At 41.7% G+C, this 18,470-nt stretch overlaps 1 protein-coding gene across 1 annotated transcript in view; it reads left to right on the forward strand.

Annotated features, from left to right (window-relative positions):
* Positions 1-4,084: 4,084 nt before the first annotated feature.
* LOC147431335 (protein ENHANCED DISEASE RESISTANCE 2-like) overlaps positions 4,085-18,470 on the forward strand; it is a 202,459-nt gene continuing 188,073 nt past the window's right edge. The window contains exons 1-8 of the mRNA XM_086493659.1: positions 4,085-4,223; positions 7,853-8,117; positions 9,378-9,452; positions 9,586-9,639; positions 9,714-9,779; positions 10,265-10,317; positions 10,402-10,478; positions 10,554-10,679. Of these exons, the coding sequence (XP_086349785.1) occupies positions 7,872-8,117; positions 9,378-9,452; positions 9,586-9,639; positions 9,714-9,779; positions 10,265-10,317; positions 10,402-10,478; positions 10,554-10,679 (697 nt within the window). The 5' untranslated portion in view covers positions 4,085-4,223; positions 7,853-7,871. The remainder of the gene's footprint in view (positions 4,224-7,852; positions 8,118-9,377; positions 9,453-9,585; positions 9,640-9,713; positions 9,780-10,264; positions 10,318-10,401; positions 10,479-10,553; positions 10,680-18,470) is intronic.

The following is an 18,470-nucleotide window of genomic DNA, read 5'->3' on the forward strand; positions in this document are numbered from 1 at the left end:
AAGAAGAAATGCCTGTGTTATATTGTGATAATCAAAGTGCTATACAATTGGCTCGCAATCCAGTTTATCACTCAAAGACAAAGCATGTGGATGTGAAGTATCATTTCATCAGGGAAATGCTCGAGGATAAGCAACTTTAGCTTGTCAAAGTTCACACCACAAAAAATCCTGCTGATCTACTTACAAAAGGACTTCCCTCAGAGAGCTTTGCGCATTTTCGCAAGCAGTTAGGTGTAGGGTAGTACATCACTTCTCTACATCTATTGTATATTAGCTTGTATAGTAGCTTCTCACAGACTTAAAGTACCACATTGGACTTTAAGTGGGAGGTTGTTGGGGTATAAAGCCCAATGTGGTCGCCCAGGTAAGTGGGCGGGCCGCCAGGTATGTACACATTTTCTTTTGTAAAAACCTAATAAGAACTCACTATGCTCTACACATTACAGAAGAGCGAGTTCACCATATCGTCGTGCTCTTCTTCTCGCACTCTCTGTCGCGCCGCACTTCCGCTCGTACTCCTTCACGTTGCAGCATCAAACAACATTCAAATGCTATAAAACTTCTAGGACAAGTATATAAGACCTAAGCACACGTGCTTATGGTCTCATATCTCACTTTCAATGAGTGGCAAAAAATGCAATTGTTAACAGTAGTGAGATTTTGACCTAATCGTTTTCTGACCCCGAATGCATCTAAATGCTTAGCAATGATGCCCCGATACCAGCCTATACTTACTTTGTGATTTCCTAGCTTAAATCCCTACTTATAATGAAATTTAGGCCGAGGTCGATGACGTCAAATGCTACAATTTATCATGATATGCTTACGTCAATGCATAGAGCTCTTACCTGTGGTTGCAACGCTACAGACGAGACTGCAATGTGACAACCGACAAGGGAGATAGCAGTAGGATAAGGAGAGAGGAGAGCGTCATATGCTCACGCTGTATATTTCATTATCCAAAAACTTAATAAAAACTTTACAAAGTTGGCTTTTATACCTTAGCCAAGGTTTTTTAGGTCAAAAACTAACCATCTAGGAGCTCTAACCGAAAATTAACTAATACAATCTAGAAGCTTATAGCTCCAACTCATAGATTACAACATCCACTCGTCAAATAGGAGTTACAATATTTCCAATTTATCAAAAGAATAAGTGTTTTTACAATGAAGCTCCCAAAAAATGTTACATGGGTTAGCTTGCTGCTAACACAAGCAATTTCTAGCAACAATGTCGAAAATATCCTCTATCTGTAACACTATTGTAAACATGTTCCATCTTTGATGTGAAGCGCATCACATTGACTCTAGCTAAAAATTGTACAGAAGCACATGAAATTCACTCTAATTTGATTCAGGTAAATTTAAAAATGAAAGAGTTATTTGCTTTGTTCTCACATGATACTCTCAAGATGTGATGGTAATTTGTTAAGAAAAAGTTCTTTAGGATTTAGTTTTGTCATTAGTATTTCATTGCAATGAAATAAATAGGCAGGCCTCGTGATCTTATCACTTTTTGTCATGGTTCTTGACAAAGATAATGCTTGACCTTACCCTGACTCACTTTATATGTGCCCTAGGGGTGTTTTCTCCTTTGTCTTTTATCATTCACAGAGTTTCCATTTCGAGTTATTGGGATTGCTAGCCTTTCATCTCTCTCTCTCTCTCTCTCTCTCTCTCTCTCTCTCTCTCTCTCTCTCTCTCTCTCTATCCTTTATGCCAACATTGGGTGGCTTGAGGTTGGAAACTACTTCCCTCTTTGAGCACCGCCTTGGACACAGCCCCATTTGCAATCTTTCCCCTTGTTGGCTTTGATGCTCTCCTTTCTTGCTGCCTTCCTGTTGAGCCCAAGCCATCGCCTTGGAGCCTCATGTTTGTAGATTTGAGTTGAATCTCTCTCTAGCTCAGAGTTTGTTCATCATTTGGCTTGCATCTAGTGCCTCAACATCATCGAGATTATTGCCATCACTTGTTTTTGGTTGTGATAAGAGCCCCCGCTTATTACTAGGTTTTCGGGTGGATAGTTGGGAAACTTTGCTTCGTAGGTGATTTCTTACCTTTCTTGGTGGTTTTTGGTCATTTCCTCCAATTTCACATTGGTTTGGGTGCCTCCTTAGGCGCCATTTTCAGATTGCAATGTGCCCTTGCTTCTTTTCCTTGTTTCCTAGTCTACTTTATGTACTTAGTTTATTGAGTTCATTGAGAAGCAGCCATATGGGCTAATTACTTGCAAGTTGTATGGCACTGCAAGCCTCCTTCATGTGCTCTAGTTTATACAATCATCAAACACACACAGTAGCTAAACCCCTAATCATTAGAACATCAATCAAGTAAAGCATTACAAGTCGAGCTATCCCTTGAAACACATACCAATGCTAAACAACATGCAACATGACGATTTCCTAGGTGTCCCTTAGAATGAAGAAATACGAACAAGATCATAACATCCCTTCCGCTAAGAATAGACCATAACTCATGAAGGAGGTTTGCGTTGCAGTTTGACTCGCAAATAACTAGCCCCAAGTACACTACACACTTGTGCACTTGAGTAGCTATAGAAAAACAAGGCCTTCTTTTAACAAGTAGCTATTGCATGTGCAAGCTCTTTCACAAGAGCTAAGAAATGGTTCCTATTATTTTCCTTATTACCTTGACTAACCTATGTACAACATAACAATCTATGGATTTTATTGAGAAGCAGCCATAGGGACAAATTATTTGAGAATTGAACCGCACCACAAGCCTCCTTCATGAGCTCCAACTTACACAATAAATTAACTCTCACACTAGTTAAACAACTAATAACTAGAACATCAAGCAAGTAAAGCATTACAAGTCTAGCTATCCCTTAAAACAAGTGTTGATGCTTAACCATATACAACATGGTGGTTTGCCAAGCATCCTTAGAATCACAATGGGTGGACAAGATAATAACATTGGGGTTAAACCATAAATCTAACAAAGGAAAAACCCACACTTTAGCTCTCCTAAGGCAGAAACACATGAACAATCGTGTGTCACTTGGAGGTTGATTTGGCCTATTCACGGAGCTCATGTATCCCAATGGACTCCATATAGATGAGCTAGTGGAATCAAGTATCAAAATTTAGTTTGTGCCTTTTACTCCACATTAAAACCTTTATAGGGCATGGATGACACCCATGTGTGACTAATCCAAGGTAGTTTAACATAAAAAATGTGGAAGCCGTCACTATCACATAAACAAGTTGGCAATTGTTAACGGCTCATTATTCTCACCAAGATTAATTGAGGATAAGCCACTAAGTGATGCTTAACAAGGTGTGCTCGACGTGACTTGGTTGCTAGCTCATCTCTTGAGTTGTTGACTGGGTGCCCTAATGCACGATAGGCTCAATCTGTGGCAACCCTTTTGATAGGGCGAGGTCAGTGGGTTTGGTGTCTCAATGGCCTCGTTTGACATAGATGTAAAGTCGGATACACAACAAAGCAACCTTTGCCCAAGGGCCATGTGAGTGGGCTCTAGACATTTATGATATTTTTAAAATTGCAGCGACTCTCATTATAAGGAAAATATCCTATTGGTTGAACATCTATTCTTTTGTGGTGGGGATGACTGCTTAATTAGTGCCCAAGCTTGGATGGGGGAGCTTGGCTATCACTAGGGCACTTCTTGTGGAGCCAATTAGTTTTTGGCATGTCGAAGTCAAGTTGGCTTCCACACCGATAGCCTTGCCGAGGTGGCAATGACTATTTGCCAAGCCAAAAAGTGAAACATGGCCTCATGCGTGCGTGTGAGGGGTGGTCCCCCGGGGTAGCTTTTTGAGAACCTAGGCCAAATTCACAATAGGAATCACGGGAAGCAGGATCAAACCCGAGAGCTTTACCTCTTGGCACGGAGAGGTTGGACAGCCTTTTAATTGTTTTAACTAAGGATCAAAATGGCAACAAGCAAAATGAGAGGCCGGCGTCAGTGTGACACGGTTCTACAATTGTCGATCGAGCTTTCAAAAATACGAGGTGACACGTGCTGAAAGCCTGCGGGTTGACAGACAGACATGCACAAAGAGGCGGAGCCATTCTTGTGTTCGTGCACACCTCAGCTCTTCCCACTCACGATCGATTTGCCACATTTTGGCAGAAGCTCGAAAACAGTTTTTCTTATCTCCGTCGCCTCCTCAAAAATTTAGCCCTGCGAAGCTCAACACCTTCTCAATCTCACCATCGCCGCTCCCTCTTCAAAAGGTAACGTATAAATCCTCTTCGCTCGCTTTACTGAGTGTTTATATTTTAGGGTCTTTGTCTGCTTCTTCATTATGCGCTGTACGATTGGGCTACGTAAAATTGCTGAGCACCGCACACGTTCTGCGGTTTCCTCAGCAGAAGCACCCATAAGCAGCACTGCGATACCCTTCATGAGGTCACTTGTAAGTTTTTTGGGGTATGATGAACCAATTTTAAATACATTCCAGATGATTTGATAGGTCAAGTGAAGGAAAATATTCTCATTGAGCAGTCCAGCACTGGTTCTTTTTGGATTTGGTCAAGTTTTGGGCTGCCCGCCTAGTTGCACCTGGTGTGCAGCCGGTTTCAGGTCAATGTGATCAATTAGATTTTGATTGATCAAACACGGTATCGAATTAATGTGATCAATTTTGATTGATTGATTGATTGACCAAAATGTGTTTGATCGTCACTTTGAGTGAAGGGCTTAATCTCGCGACCCTTGCGAAATTGTTTTGTCCATTGTAGTTGCAGTTGCTATGTGGTTGATTTGGAAGGCTCAATGCTTGCATGTTCTTAGTGTCGATCAACCTTCCACTTCAGCGGATACACTCAGTAGTATATGGACAGATAGTTCACGCACTTTGCAGCTGGTGGGATACTTTAGTAGGCTCCTCTATGGCAGTGGAGGAGTGTCATCATGTTTTTCCCCCCCAAAATGCCAAGTAGTGGGAAAGGCTAAGGTGCCCTCTTCTTGAGCCTCTTCTTCTACTGGTTTTAGAAAAAAGAGATCTCAAAAGGTTACTGTTTTAAAAACTAGACATTGGGCCTACCAAGAGTTATTAGAATTATGTCTTCACTTGAAATTGAAAATTTCTTAACAATTGTGCCAAGTCATCTTCAATTAACCTCCATCCATAGTATTAACAGAATGTGTGGGTCATTCACATGTTTGCCCACATTGTGCTTCGTTCGTTAGGACGGTATGGGATCATAGCCATGCATCGTTTAGTTTTAAGATACTTGCTAACATCACTATATATCCGACTACACCTTGTACAATCTTTTATCCAAAGAGAATTGTGCAAGGGTGACATGCAGGTCTTGTGGATGCCAAGAGCAGAGCCCCAAAAGCATTCAGTATGAAAAGATCGAGTCCAAAAGCATCTGCACCCAAAAGCTAGTGCAAAAATCTGCCAAAATCAGCCAGCGTAGTTTGCTAAATTTTTGAACAACTGTCGCATCATCAGTCAGCGCAATTTGTGGAACAACCGTACAGCTGCCACGTGGCATGTCAGCCCAAATTTTGGGATTTCGTACGGTTGCCACATGTCATCACTTTGTGTATTTGGTGTGTGTGTGTGTGTGTGTGTCCTTGTTATGATTTAGGCCCCCTCGGCAAGACTTTACAAGTTGGCGTTTCTCTGCTTCTTCTTCTTCTTCTTCTTCTTCTAGGTTCTAGGCCGGAATGCAAAAAAAAATTGAGTTAGCCCAGGACCTGAAGGTCACTCAGATGTCCTAGTACCACGTAGATGATCATAGATGCAAGCACTATATATAGAGAATTGTTCAAGGCACAAAGCATTTTGGCTTTGACCGAGAGATTGTTATGGACTGCCTTTCTAGGAAGAGTAAGTCTTTGACTGGCCAAATGAATGCATGGATCAGATGTGTCTATGAGCTTGACGCATACCACCTACTGAAATCAAAGCAATCTTCCTTCATTGTAGGATACAAAATGTTTTACACTTCTAACATTTATGCAACTTGAAATTTCACAATTGATCATTTAGTCATGCATTCTTGTGTGATGATGGCCGTGCACACACATAAAAGCTAGTTGTAGATATCTCGGTTATGTCTGAAAATCGATCGTATGGCCAGTTTTATAGCTAATGCCTAAAAAGGTCATTGGTTCTTGTTTGTGGTGTCGATCACACACCCAAGATCATAGTCTTAGCGAATGCCTATAAAAGGTCATTGGATCTTGCTTGTGGTGCGTGCACACACCCAAGGTTATCATACTCCTTGTCAATATGGAAAGTATGTCTCTTTGGATGCGATCGTTTATCCAAAGTCTGTGGAGATTCACCGAAGTGAACATCTACCTCATGGTATGACAGAAGCATGCCATCGGCCATACCATGTCCAATTCATAATCATTAAGCATTATTCATCATTCCTCACCATCACCTTCAAGTTTTATAAAACAAACAAAATTCATGGTTCTTATTGTCAAATTTATCAGATTCATTCTTAAGCTGTCGTCGTTCCCAATTGCTTTTAGGTGCAAACCTCGTCATCTCATCCTCGCTTACACCTGCAAAACAGACAAAATTTCAAGTAGAGGGTTCTCCTCGTTGCAATAGAGTGGATGCCCAGTTCCATGCTTTCAAATGCTTTGGTATGCATATTTCTTGCTCCTATTACCTGTTATCTGCACACAAATAACGCGAGCTTCCAAAAACATTAATTTTACATATGTTGAAATTTTTGCAAAAACTCTAATTTACTGCTGAAAACCCTTATTTTCCAAACTTGTCGTAATCAAAATTTGTTTGTGTCAATGCATAAGAGAGGATCAACTTTTCCTTCTATTGTATATCCAAATTCTCAACCATTGATGAGATTTTTTGAGGTCTTTGCAACATAGAAAATCGTGGAAAAGCGTATTTTTTGTGCTTTCTAGGCCGAAAATGAACAACTCCTTCATCTTTGCAGAGGTACAACTTTTGAGGATCCAACTCTCTGAGACTCTTGCATCCATATGCTCCCTAAGAAGTGGCCCTTTAGGCACTTATTAAGAGTACAAGGGATGCCAAAAGCAGAGCCCCAAAATCATTCAATATGAAAAGCATCAAGTCGGCATGTCGGCACAAATTTCGGGATTTTGTACGGCTACCACGTGTCATCACTCCGCACATCTGGTCCTCTGTGTGTGTTCAAGCCCCCTCGGCAAGACTTAGGTTTTAGGCCCCTCAACCGGAATTTGCAAAACATAGTCATATTAGCCCAGGACTTGAAGGTCACTCAGATGTCCTAGTACCACGTAGATGATCATAGATGCAAGCACTACATAGAGAGAACTAATCAAAGCACAAAGAATTTTGACTTTGACCAAGAGATTGGTATGGACCACCTTTCTAGGAAGAGTGAGTGTGACTAGCCAAACGAACGCATGGATCAGATGCGTATGTGACCTCAACGCAGAAGCCCTAACCCTAAAACCGGTCACAAGAAGCCTATCCATAGGCCCATCAAGCCTATGTGCATGTTGAAATTACTACATAGATAATAAAACGTTTGGTTAGACATGAAGTTTGTGTGTGCAGTTGCTCCGTGCATGTGCATGTGCATGTGCACGCAATGGTTAAACGATGGCCTCACATCATTGCAAAAAATAAATGAAAGCCTATCTTTCTTCTTTCTTTATGACTTTGTTAGTAATTTTTGCCCATTGCCTTCTATCGAAAAAGCCACAACCTAATATCTTTTGCCACAATCTATTTTGAAAACACCAAGTGTATGTATATAAATAAATAAATAAATAATTAATTAATTAATTAAATATATAAAAAAGAATAATTGTGTGTGTGTACATAAATACATATTTATATGTATTAAAGTCTTTCAATATGGTGGTCCTGCAGATTTTGTTCTCTCCTTTAAATGGATGATGTTGCTTTTGAGGATGGGCAAAGCCATTGTAGCATGGAAGAAAAGAGAAGCCTTTCTGGAAGCAAAGAATTTTCTTTGTCTACTTCGGATTTAGAAAGCTCAGCTGGCCTTATTTATCAAGGGCCTGTGTATCACATCGGTGTCAATCGTCTAGGGCGTCATTTCTGTCATTTGCGTTTCCTTCGAATAAGCGGCATCCATATTGAGATGTTCAAGAAAGACCCGGAAAGTGGCTCGGTAAGCAAAAAGATCGGGCAATTGTTGAGCTACTTGCGTGTTTATTCTACCTACCACACTTTTCAGCTCTTTTAATATAATAAAGTTCATGTTCTGTGATTCAACTGGTCAACTTTAAAATGCTATTGGTTGTTTTTGTTTTTGAAACAGTCACTAATGCCACTTTTTGTTTTACATTTACTGACAAAGAGAAGAATAGGGCAATGTGCTGGCTTTAGGCTAGTCTATGAAACACTCAGGATGCTTTGACAGAGATGTATCACTTTCAATCTGCCCTTGGTGATGACAGGCAAAGAAACTTGGAAGGATAACTACTGAAAGAAGAGTGCGTGATATGTTAAATGTTCAGACATCTTATTGAGACAACTGAAAGTTTATCTCATACTTGGCACTTCATTTGTTTTAATGATTTTTTGGCCAATCCAATAGTAATTTGTGCACAGAACATACATTTTAAATTTGGGCATATGATAATTGCAATGCGCTTGAGAGAATATGGCATCAAAACCCTTGTGGTTTGGATGTGAGCTTTATTACTGGAGTCTTATTGCTCTTTGTAGTCAAAGTTTAATTGGGATGCTTGATTCCACTGATGAAAGAGAATGCCAAATTGAGGGACATTTTGTTGGCTTTTGCAGCACCTGGTAGGCACTTTCTTTATGAGATACTGTACAATCATGTGTGAATCCTGTAGTTTAGAGGATGTCAGTAGCATACCTCTCACAGCATAGAGGATTCAAAGTCCAGACTTGTATGGAGGCATTTAGCATACTGTCAAACATAGTTGAGTGGTGCTGTTCGTATGCCAGGTGTGCATCAGATTTTAGACATGAGTTGAGACCACCAAACCCCCAAGATATCTCGTTAGAGAGTCAGTGTGATAACAATCTTAAAGTGGCAAGTATCTTCCTCCCAAAATGTTGCTTCTATTGAGATGGATCGTAAAGAGCTCCTCACAACTCATGAGTCATTTGCTTACATTCTCCATACACCATGTGCTATCAATTGGTCCCTCTATTGTGTTTTCCAGTCACAAGATATCAGCCCTTAACAGTGATGTCACATTTTATTTTCCCTGAAAAAAGTAACATCCTTAGCTGAAAAGAGCTCCAGCCTCCTCCTTTCTGGATGTTTTTACGTTGGGAAGAGAAAAGGTGGGAAGGAAGTTTTCAGCATCTAATATCTCTTTGGTCATTAAGAGTGTCTTTTAGAGCTGTGGAGTATCTGATGTTCTTCTTATGCATGTGATATATTTGTCAGAAACCAATTAGGCAAGGTATCGCAGGGAGATTTTTGAAAGTTGATGACGTTGGTCGAAGAAAAGTGGAGGGTAAAGTAAGTTCTTGGATTGTGCCTGCACTTGCGTTATCTTTTAGAGTGGGTATGTGAATGAAGCATACCTGAATTCCTTTGCTGATGGAAAATGGGCATGCAACTTGAATAACAAGTTAGAGGTGCATTTCCGCAGGATCTCTATGTTTTAAAAATATCAAATGCTTTGGATGAATCAGCTGGGGGCGAAGTAAGCGTTTCTTACTTTCAACTAGTGATGTACATTTTTTGTCTTGTTTGATGGAGTGAAGTTTGACTTGGCAGATAGCCTTAAGGACAGCCTTGGATGCACAGAATTGGAGGGCTGCATTTTTACAAGCAAAAGATGAGGTATATTCTGTCTTTGCATTGTATTTTGCACATGGAGAAGAGGAAAACGTAGAATTGTTGATATACTACCAAGGTTTCATGGTAGGATCTGGCGACTGAGAGGGACACGAATCCATCAAAGCATTGGGGGATTGTATCCTCAGTAAGTCAGGTTTGGCACGTAGGGCTCCCATGAGGTGACTGTGTGTACTGAAAATTAGTGAGGATGACCCTTCTTTGCAAGTTTAGAGCTTGAACTACATGTTCAATCAACTCTATATGCACTGTCAGGTGCTGAAGAGCTTTTTGCAAGAATGTTGTCGAGGAATAAACTAGCATCATCTGAAATCCAAAAGGGTGGCATATTGATGTGAGCATTTTTGTGGTAGAAATGCATGATATAGCTGAGAGTGTGTAGGCTTGTGATCTTGGTTTTTCTCTCTTTGCAATTATGTATGTTATGTAATGTGTAGTTTTTAGAATAGAAGTGTTTACTGCTTTTTCAGGCTGATGCTCAATTTCATGAGGGTAGTGGGCACAAGCTGAAGGATGAAAACCGGTGAGATTTGCTTCTATTGTTATGAGTGAAAATGTCTGCAAAGAGAAGGTATGATATGTTACTAGTTTTCTTATTGATTGAAAGGTTCAAATTAAATGGACATCAACCACGGCTGCGACACTATGCAAAAAGACTAACAAAGATAAAGACGATTGGCAGCGGTATTCGTTTAACCGTGAATCTCTTGGGGTGGCATGATACTCTTGCTTCCTTCAACTTTTTGTTTTTTGATGCAGGCTCAGAATATTTTCTTGAATATGAAGCATTTGGTCACCAAGGAAGCAGCAAAAAACTGTATGCCAACAAGCAAGATGATGACATTGTCGATGAACATGACTGGAGATGCGTACGCACAGTCAATGGTAGTTCGGTCTTTATGCCACATTATCTATGCCTATGAATCGTGTCTTCTTTTCTATTTCTTTCACAGTTCTACTCCTTGCATTTAAGAGAAGCACATTATTATCATGTTCCATCAGTGCGCGAGCAAGCACGTAGTGATTTTGTAGGTTGGTGTTGATTTTGGAGACTAGCTTTACTGTGATTAAGAGTGTTCCAGTCCATGGTCATTAGACAAGAACAAAAATCTTTCGTATTTCATTATGACTGCTTTTCACTTGGGAAATGAAGTACAATTTTAAAGATAATATTTAGCAACGAGTAACCTGGGTTTTTTTTTTGGGTTTTTATAAAAACCATATGACAATACACTCCATTTGAAGTGTAGTTTTCAAGGTCAATGAGAAAATTTACTAGATTTTTAGGTTCTTCTTACATTGCATCTCACAAGTCTGAATAAAAACAAAAAGAACAGTTCCACTCTGAGAAGTCTGTAATGGTATGTGGAGATCATGCATCAACTGAGCGTGGTTGTAAATATTTTTGAAGCTAATTGTTTTCTAAATGCACAAAGAAAAAATTTCAAGTGCATACTATTATCTTTCCAAACTATCACATTGAGAGAAATTATCAATAGAAAAAGCTTTGCAATACAAAAAACATGAATGAAAGCAGGTGAGATTGTTATTTGCACAAGGAACTCACGGATCAAAGAAAAAGGCAGGTGTGATTTCTATTTGCACAAGAAGTGTAGAGGAAACCCTGCCGCTTGTGGAAGGTGCACCACCGCAAATCAAGACTGAAGGTGAAATCCTGTACCAGGAGTGGCACCTCACCAACAATACCCAAAGGGTAGGCTGTCCATTGATCAGCAAGGGTGACTGGGAAGGGAGCTGGTCTACTAGGCAGGCTAGCATGGTGAATTTGTTCACAAGGTTGATGCCGGATCCACCATCGACAATCACACCAGAGAATTGCCGTCCTAGGATAGACACTGTAAGGCACGGGCTTTTGTAATCAGTGAGGGGAGTAGCTGGGTAAGAGATCATAAAAGACTCTGATGGTTGCACAGGGAGATGCCCGCCACTAGGACCTGTTCCTGGGAATTGTGAATGAATAACAGCAAGTGTGTCACTCTTGAATGCAAAGTCTAGGCGAAGCATGTTGTAGAGGGAAACTTGTTGAAATGTGTTCCCAAGAATATTTTTCGTAGAAGACTTGGTCATTGGTGCCTTCTCCTGTGCCTTGAGCTAATCTAGATCTGCTACTGCTTCCAAGAAAGCACCACCATTATCTGTGGCCAGAGAGGTTTGTTCTCCTTTTTTGCTAGTAGATGGCTTTATAGGTTGCAGGAGGGGTGTGTAGCCGGAAGAGACAATTTTAAAGCTGCCCTCTAGGCTTGATGAGGACCTCAGCTAATTCTTGTGACTGCTGCAACTTGGCTTGAGGGCCAACTTCATGGGTGGAAGGTGGCAGCTGAGGGGTGGTGCTCATTGCTATCAGATTGATTTTCAGGAAAATGAAGTGAGATTGGCTCTCACTTGGATAGGATGATGATGAGCCGCATTGCTTTGGGCAATGTTTGTCTCTGAACAGCCTCTTTTCTCCTTCAATCCTAGTGGTTGCAGACCGTAACAACAAACTCATCCAATGTAGCGTCAAGTTGGAGAGAGTCCCTTATGTAGTATGCGTGGTGCGCAGATGCGTGCGTGTGGAGAGGGAAGAGGAGAGCGATGGTTTGGGAGTGGAAGTGCACTACCCACAAATAGTGCCTAGGGTTCCTTATTGTATTATATGTGAAGGAGATAAATACAAGTTAATGGTCAATGTGTGTAGGGGGTTAAGTGATTGGGCGGCCATTGGTCTTTACCTCAACAATCTTCCACTTAAAAGGCCAATGTGGCTGAAGTGGCTACTATGCTTGGACTAGTAGCCACTGAGGACAGAGAGCTTGCCCAAATGGATCTTTCTTCACGAGGATCTTGAGGAGGATGTTTACATGAAGTAACTCGAAGGTTTTGAACAGCCTAGCAGGGAGGAGCTTGTATGTAAACTTAACGCTTTATGACTTAAAGCAGGGTTCAAAGCAATGGTATCAAATGTTTGATGTTTTTATGAGGTTCGAGGGGTTTAGAAGAAGTCAAGAGGTTCACTTGTACACACAGAAACTCAGTGACGGTTCGCTACTCATTCTCATCTTACTTGTAGATGACATGCTACGCTAATTGCAAAAAAGTCTACTAAGGAGATTGCTAAATTGAAGAAATTGTTGAGCAAAAACTTTGCTATGAAGGATTTATAAGGAGAAAATCATTTTCTTAATATGTGTATCTATGAGTGCGTGTGTGTGTGAGAGAGAAATGAAATGATATATTAACGTCTTCAAAAGGCCAAAATGACCTATGAGACCATCAGATACAAAGTGGTGAATCTAATACAATGTCTGAAGTACAAGTACAAAAAGTACTGAAAGTAAAAAATGAAAACTGAAAATGAAGTGTGAAATGTGAAATGTGAAATGTGAAAATGTAGATAGGCCCTCAATGACAATCTGGGTGTCGTGCTAGAATGCCTCTGATCCTCTGCTGGAGTCTCCGTCGATGGAGTGTGCTCTTGTGTCTCGGTTGTGGTCGTCTCAATCTCCCGAGCTCAGTCGCTCTTGTGTCTCGGTTGTGGTCGTCTCGATCTCCCGAGCTCAGTCGCTGTGTCAATGAGGGTGCCTCTGGTATGAATGCGGGTACAACCCGGTGCTGGTGGTTGGTCTCTTGGCTCCCTCGATCCAAAGAAGTCTGTGATCTGTCTCTGCGATTGTCGTACTCCATGTCTCCTCAACAGACTATCTCTATGTCGGTGTACCTCAAGTAGATATAAGCCAAGGCATCTCTGATCCTGATACCTCATGACTCTATCTAGGGGTCCAAAGCCCTCCCTGAATAAGCAATGGAAGCGCCCTCGTATCTCATAATACACTGTGCAGTGGCATATGTAGTGTAGCTCTGTCTCTGGCTCTCTACCGCGTAGTTGACATATCCTAGACTCCGGTGGTATCCCTCTGAATCTACCCGTCTCAATCTCCAACTGGTGTGAGGATGTGCGAATCTGAGCAATAGCACATCGTAGACCATGAGACAAATGAGTGTCCATGTAGCTCGGACGAGTCACAAACCCATCTCCCGAAAGTTGGAGAAGGTGCTCTTTGTAGAAAGCCATCTTCGTGCCCAACTCCTGCATCGGCTCTACCCATGTCCTCCTGGTGTCCAACTGTATAAGATCCTGATGAATGAGTCTAGTGATCTCCGTCCGTGTGACTGGCAGGGAGGGTGCATCCAGGGAATACTGAAAAGGAGGCAATCTATCCATGCTGAGACCATGCCTCTGAAACCATGAGGTCATCAACGCATACCAACATGATACGTCTCCCTGGATCGCTAACTGTCTAGAGGACTCGAGCCAATCTAGTATATCTGCCTCTATGTGTGTCCTATAGACTGTGCATAAAGGACACTGATCTGGTAAGAGCCTCAATCTCTATAGGAGGGGCGGCTATCTCCGCTCGAATAATCGCATGTGGTACGGAGGCCTTGGCTCTAATCATCCGGGATATCATACATCACTCTTCTTGCTTAGCATAGTAATGAAGATGAAGAAGATAGCAAGCTTAAGCATTGAAGCATGGTTCTTGGTTGGATTTGCATTCCATAGCCAAGATTTCCGGTGTAGGCCATGACCATTGGCAATGTATTTAGTAATGGCATCTAGATCCATTCCGGACCTCATTGATGCCCGATTAACTAATCCTTATTGCAATCATGTCTATAGAGATTTATGTGACCGAAATGCTGCAGTCATTTTGTCTTTCAGTTTCTGCACTCAAACGAGTCAAGTACAAATCAATCATAATTATTTTTGGGAATTCCTATCATAAAGTTATACAGCAAAATACTGGTCAGCCTATTAGTATCCCTGAAACCCAAAGCGGAACATCAGTCACTTTATTCAAAATCGGGGTAATCCGTTGATGGAGGAGTGGAGTGACTCCCCTCTTGTGCAAATGCGCTGCACTAGATTCACCCTCGCTGAATTCGGGGTTCTATCGGAGTAGACTATGCTAAACCGAATGTTTCAAGGTAAAGTTCCAAAATGTGAGGGGTACCTGCTAGGTGGTCCTCCTCCATCCACTTCGCATCCAATGCAAGATAGTTCTTGAATTTAACCAAGAACCGCTTAATCACTTTACCTTTCATCTTTCTGTTCTTGTGTGCCAAAATCTGTTCTGGAATGAGTATCTCCTCGCTTTCCTCCACTTCGGGTTGCTCATCAGGCTCCCCATCAACTGGCACATCGCCTTTAAAGGATTCAATAGACTCACATGAAATGCATTGTGAATCTTCCAAGTATGGGGCAGGTTTTGTCTAAAGGAGACATCATTTATCTTTTCTTTTATCTGGAAAGGGCCATAATACCTCATGCTAAGCTTTGGAAAAAGCCGCTCCATTCCTTTTCGTTTTCTTAGGTGTGCCTTCTCAAAATGTAAAAGCACCCAATCGTCTTCCTTTAATTTCAGATCTCGTCGATGTCGATCTGCTGCCTTCTTATGTCATTCTTGAGATTTCACTAAAGCCTCCCGGACCTTGGCAAAAGCAGTGTCCAAGTCTCTCGTGTACTCGTCGGCTTCAAAAGTCTTATCTTTAGTGCTAAGGAAGGGTGGAACCTTTGGAGCACCTTTAATGATCTCAAATGGCGCCTTCCCCGTCGTAGAGTGGATCGTGTTATTGTAGGCAAATTCCACCAAGGGCAAATTTTTTCCCCATTGAGTCTTCTGATAAAAAATGTAAGGCTTTAATAAATCTAGAATAACTAAATTTGCAATCTCAGATTGCCCATCTGTCTGCGGATGAATGATGACGAGAACTGCAACCGTGTGCCAATGTTCTCACAAATAGCCCTCCAAAACAAACTCGTGAATCGGGGGATCTCTGTCAGAGACTATAGTCTCAGGTGTGACATGTAGTCGAAAATCTGTGCAATGAACAATCTCGCTAAATGATTTGGCTTGACTGTTTTCTTCATTGGAATGAAGTGAGCTTGCTTGCTAAATCTGTCGATGACAGTCCTAATGCAATCATGCCCACTTTGTGTCTTCGAGAGATCAAAAGTGAAATCCATTGCAATACTTTCACAGGGGCGGTTGGGAATGGGTAAAGGTTGTAGTAATCCTTGTGCCTTATGCCTGTCAAACTTGACTTTCTGGCATATTAAACAACTGCGAGCAAAGTCATCCACATCTTTCTTGAGTCTCGGCCAAAAGAAGTAACGCTCCACACCTTTCAAGGTGGTGTCGATGCCGCGGTGACCAGTAAAAGGTGGACAATGGCACTCAGTCAAAACCTTTTTCCTCAACGGCTGTGTGACGCACAACATCGTTTTCTTCATCAAGTAGCCATCCCATATGGAATATCCCGCTACTACCTCCCCATTCTGTATTCGAGTGAATACATCGGAAAAATCCAGATCTGTGACGTACTTATCAATCATGTCCTCGAAGCTTCTATGATGAATCGCGGAAATAGCCAAGACTAAGGGCTTCCGAGACAAAGCATCTGCCACCAATTTTTCTCTGTCCCTGAACATGGACAATCTGGAAGTGAAAATGTGATAGCCCACCGCATCTGCTTTTCCGAAAGCTGCTTCTATGACAAGAAGTAGCGTCAACTCTGATAATCAGTGAAGACCGTGAAATTGGCTCCGAGTAGGTAATGTCACCACTGAGTAAGAGCATAGATCACTGTTAAAAGCTCTTTCTCATAAATCTGTGCTGTCAATTATGGCCTTGAAAACAATTTGACTTTCATAGGCAATCACATGGCCTTTTGCATTAAGACCGCTCCCAGACTACATTCACAAGTATCACAGTATACTTCAAATGACTTTTGCAAGTCTGGCAAAGCCAACACTGGTCCAGTAGTCAGTTTTTCTTTACGTGCCTGAAAGGCAGTCACCTCTCTCGTCCCCACGAGAAAGGGACTCGTTTCTGTGTCAATATGTGCAAAGGGGAAGCTACCTCTGCAAACTTTTGAATGAACCGCCTGTAGTAAGAACACAAGCCCATTCTAACTTCATGAACATTCTTCAAATCTGGCTAATCACGTATAGTGTCAATCTTGGTTGGGTCTATCTGTACTCCTGTTGAGACGATGTGTCTCAAAAAGTGCATCTCCGGCAAGAAAAAATCACTCTTTTTGGCATTGATAACTAATTTGTGATCCCGCAATGTCTGAAAGACCTGTAGCAGATGGTGTCAATGTTCTGCTTCATCTTTGGAGAAGACTATAATGTCATCAAGGAAAGTGCGGACAAAAGATCAATACTCTCATAAAATCCTATCCATCATTCGGTTGAAAGTCGCTGGAGCATTGGTAAGGCCAAAAGGCATCACCAAAAATTTATACAAACCGCGACTTGTCTGAAAGGCTATCTTGTAGACATCTCCCGGAGCGATTTTGATATGATGATATCCGCTTTTCAAATCAACCTTGCTGAAACAAGAGGATCCCTAAAGTCGTTCAAGAATATCGTTGATCCTTGGAATCGGAAATCTGTTTTTGATAGTGATTTTATTGAGAGCTTTGTAATCAATGCACATTCTCCAAGATTCGTCTTTCTTTAATACCAACATCACCGGAGAGTAGTAGGGTGAAGTACTCGGCTGGATAAGACCCTTTTCCAGGAGGTCTTTCACTTGGTTCATGATCTCTTCATTTTGGGCTCTGCTTACACGGTAAGGTGGCCGGTTCGGTGGTGTGCTTCCGGGAATCAGATCAATGGTGTGATCTTCAGGACGAGATGGGGATAACTCGCCCGGCAGGCCCTCGGAGAAACAATCAACATGTGTGTGGAGAAAATCTTGGCGTTCTTTGTCAAGTTCATATATGTTCGTTCTGTGTTCATCATTTAACTCTTTCAAATAGATCGAGTAAACAAAGAGATTGGATTTCATTAATTTGGAAATGCACGAAGCCGATACAATAGGGACGGACTCGGCCTTCAGTTTTATGTCAAGTAAAATTTTTCGGCCCTTTTCATTCGTCAAGGTTGCTTTCTTGGCCCGATAGTCGACCACAGCCTTGTTCTTATGGTTTTAAGGGACTCCTAGGAGGACGTCGCACCTTCCAAAGGCATGATGTAGAAGTCCTCGTGCCCTAAATACCCCTGACAATGCAACTGAAGTTTGCCAATGACAGGTCTAATGGCTGTCCTGTCTGGGTGCCGCTAGAATTGCCCCTATTGGTGGTCCCATCCTGTAGGGTGTAATCTCGAGCCGGGCCGCCAATTCAGGTGAAATCAAGTTGGCCTTGGCTCCTCCATCGAAGAAAATCAGGGCTTCTTGATCTTTCACTTTGCCTCAAGCTCGGCAAAGTTCTATACTTTCATCTATTAGGCTTGGGTCAGTACCCATGCAATCTGGTACCATTCCTGCTGTCATCTTGCCTTTTCTGCCACGTTCCTGCTGCTCTAGAACTCTCTGGCCTGTCTTCAGTCTATCCTTGCTGTGCCTATTTGGGGTACTTTGCAGAGACGTGACCTTGTTCCCCGCAACCAAAACACTTCCCCTCTTTGATATAGTTAGCCCTTTCTTGAAGAGTCAGTCGGTGTCGTGTTTCCTCATCCTTCTTTTCTTGGGAACTCTTTTTCTTTCTACTTTCATTGTTGTGAGTCAAGATCTCATCAGTGGGGTAAGTCAAATTTCCCGAATGTATCAAGAAACCCCCTTTCACATGACCCATTAATTCTTGGATAGAATTTGACTTTTGTTC

The sequence above is a fragment of the Adiantum capillus-veneris genome, chromosome 21 (assembly GCF_014529385.1).
Source record: "Adiantum capillus-veneris isolate H3 chromosome 21, ASM1452938v2, whole genome shotgun sequence".
In the NCBI taxonomy this organism is placed as follows: Eukaryota; Viridiplantae; Streptophyta; class Polypodiopsida; order Polypodiales; family Pteridaceae; genus Adiantum; species Adiantum capillus-veneris.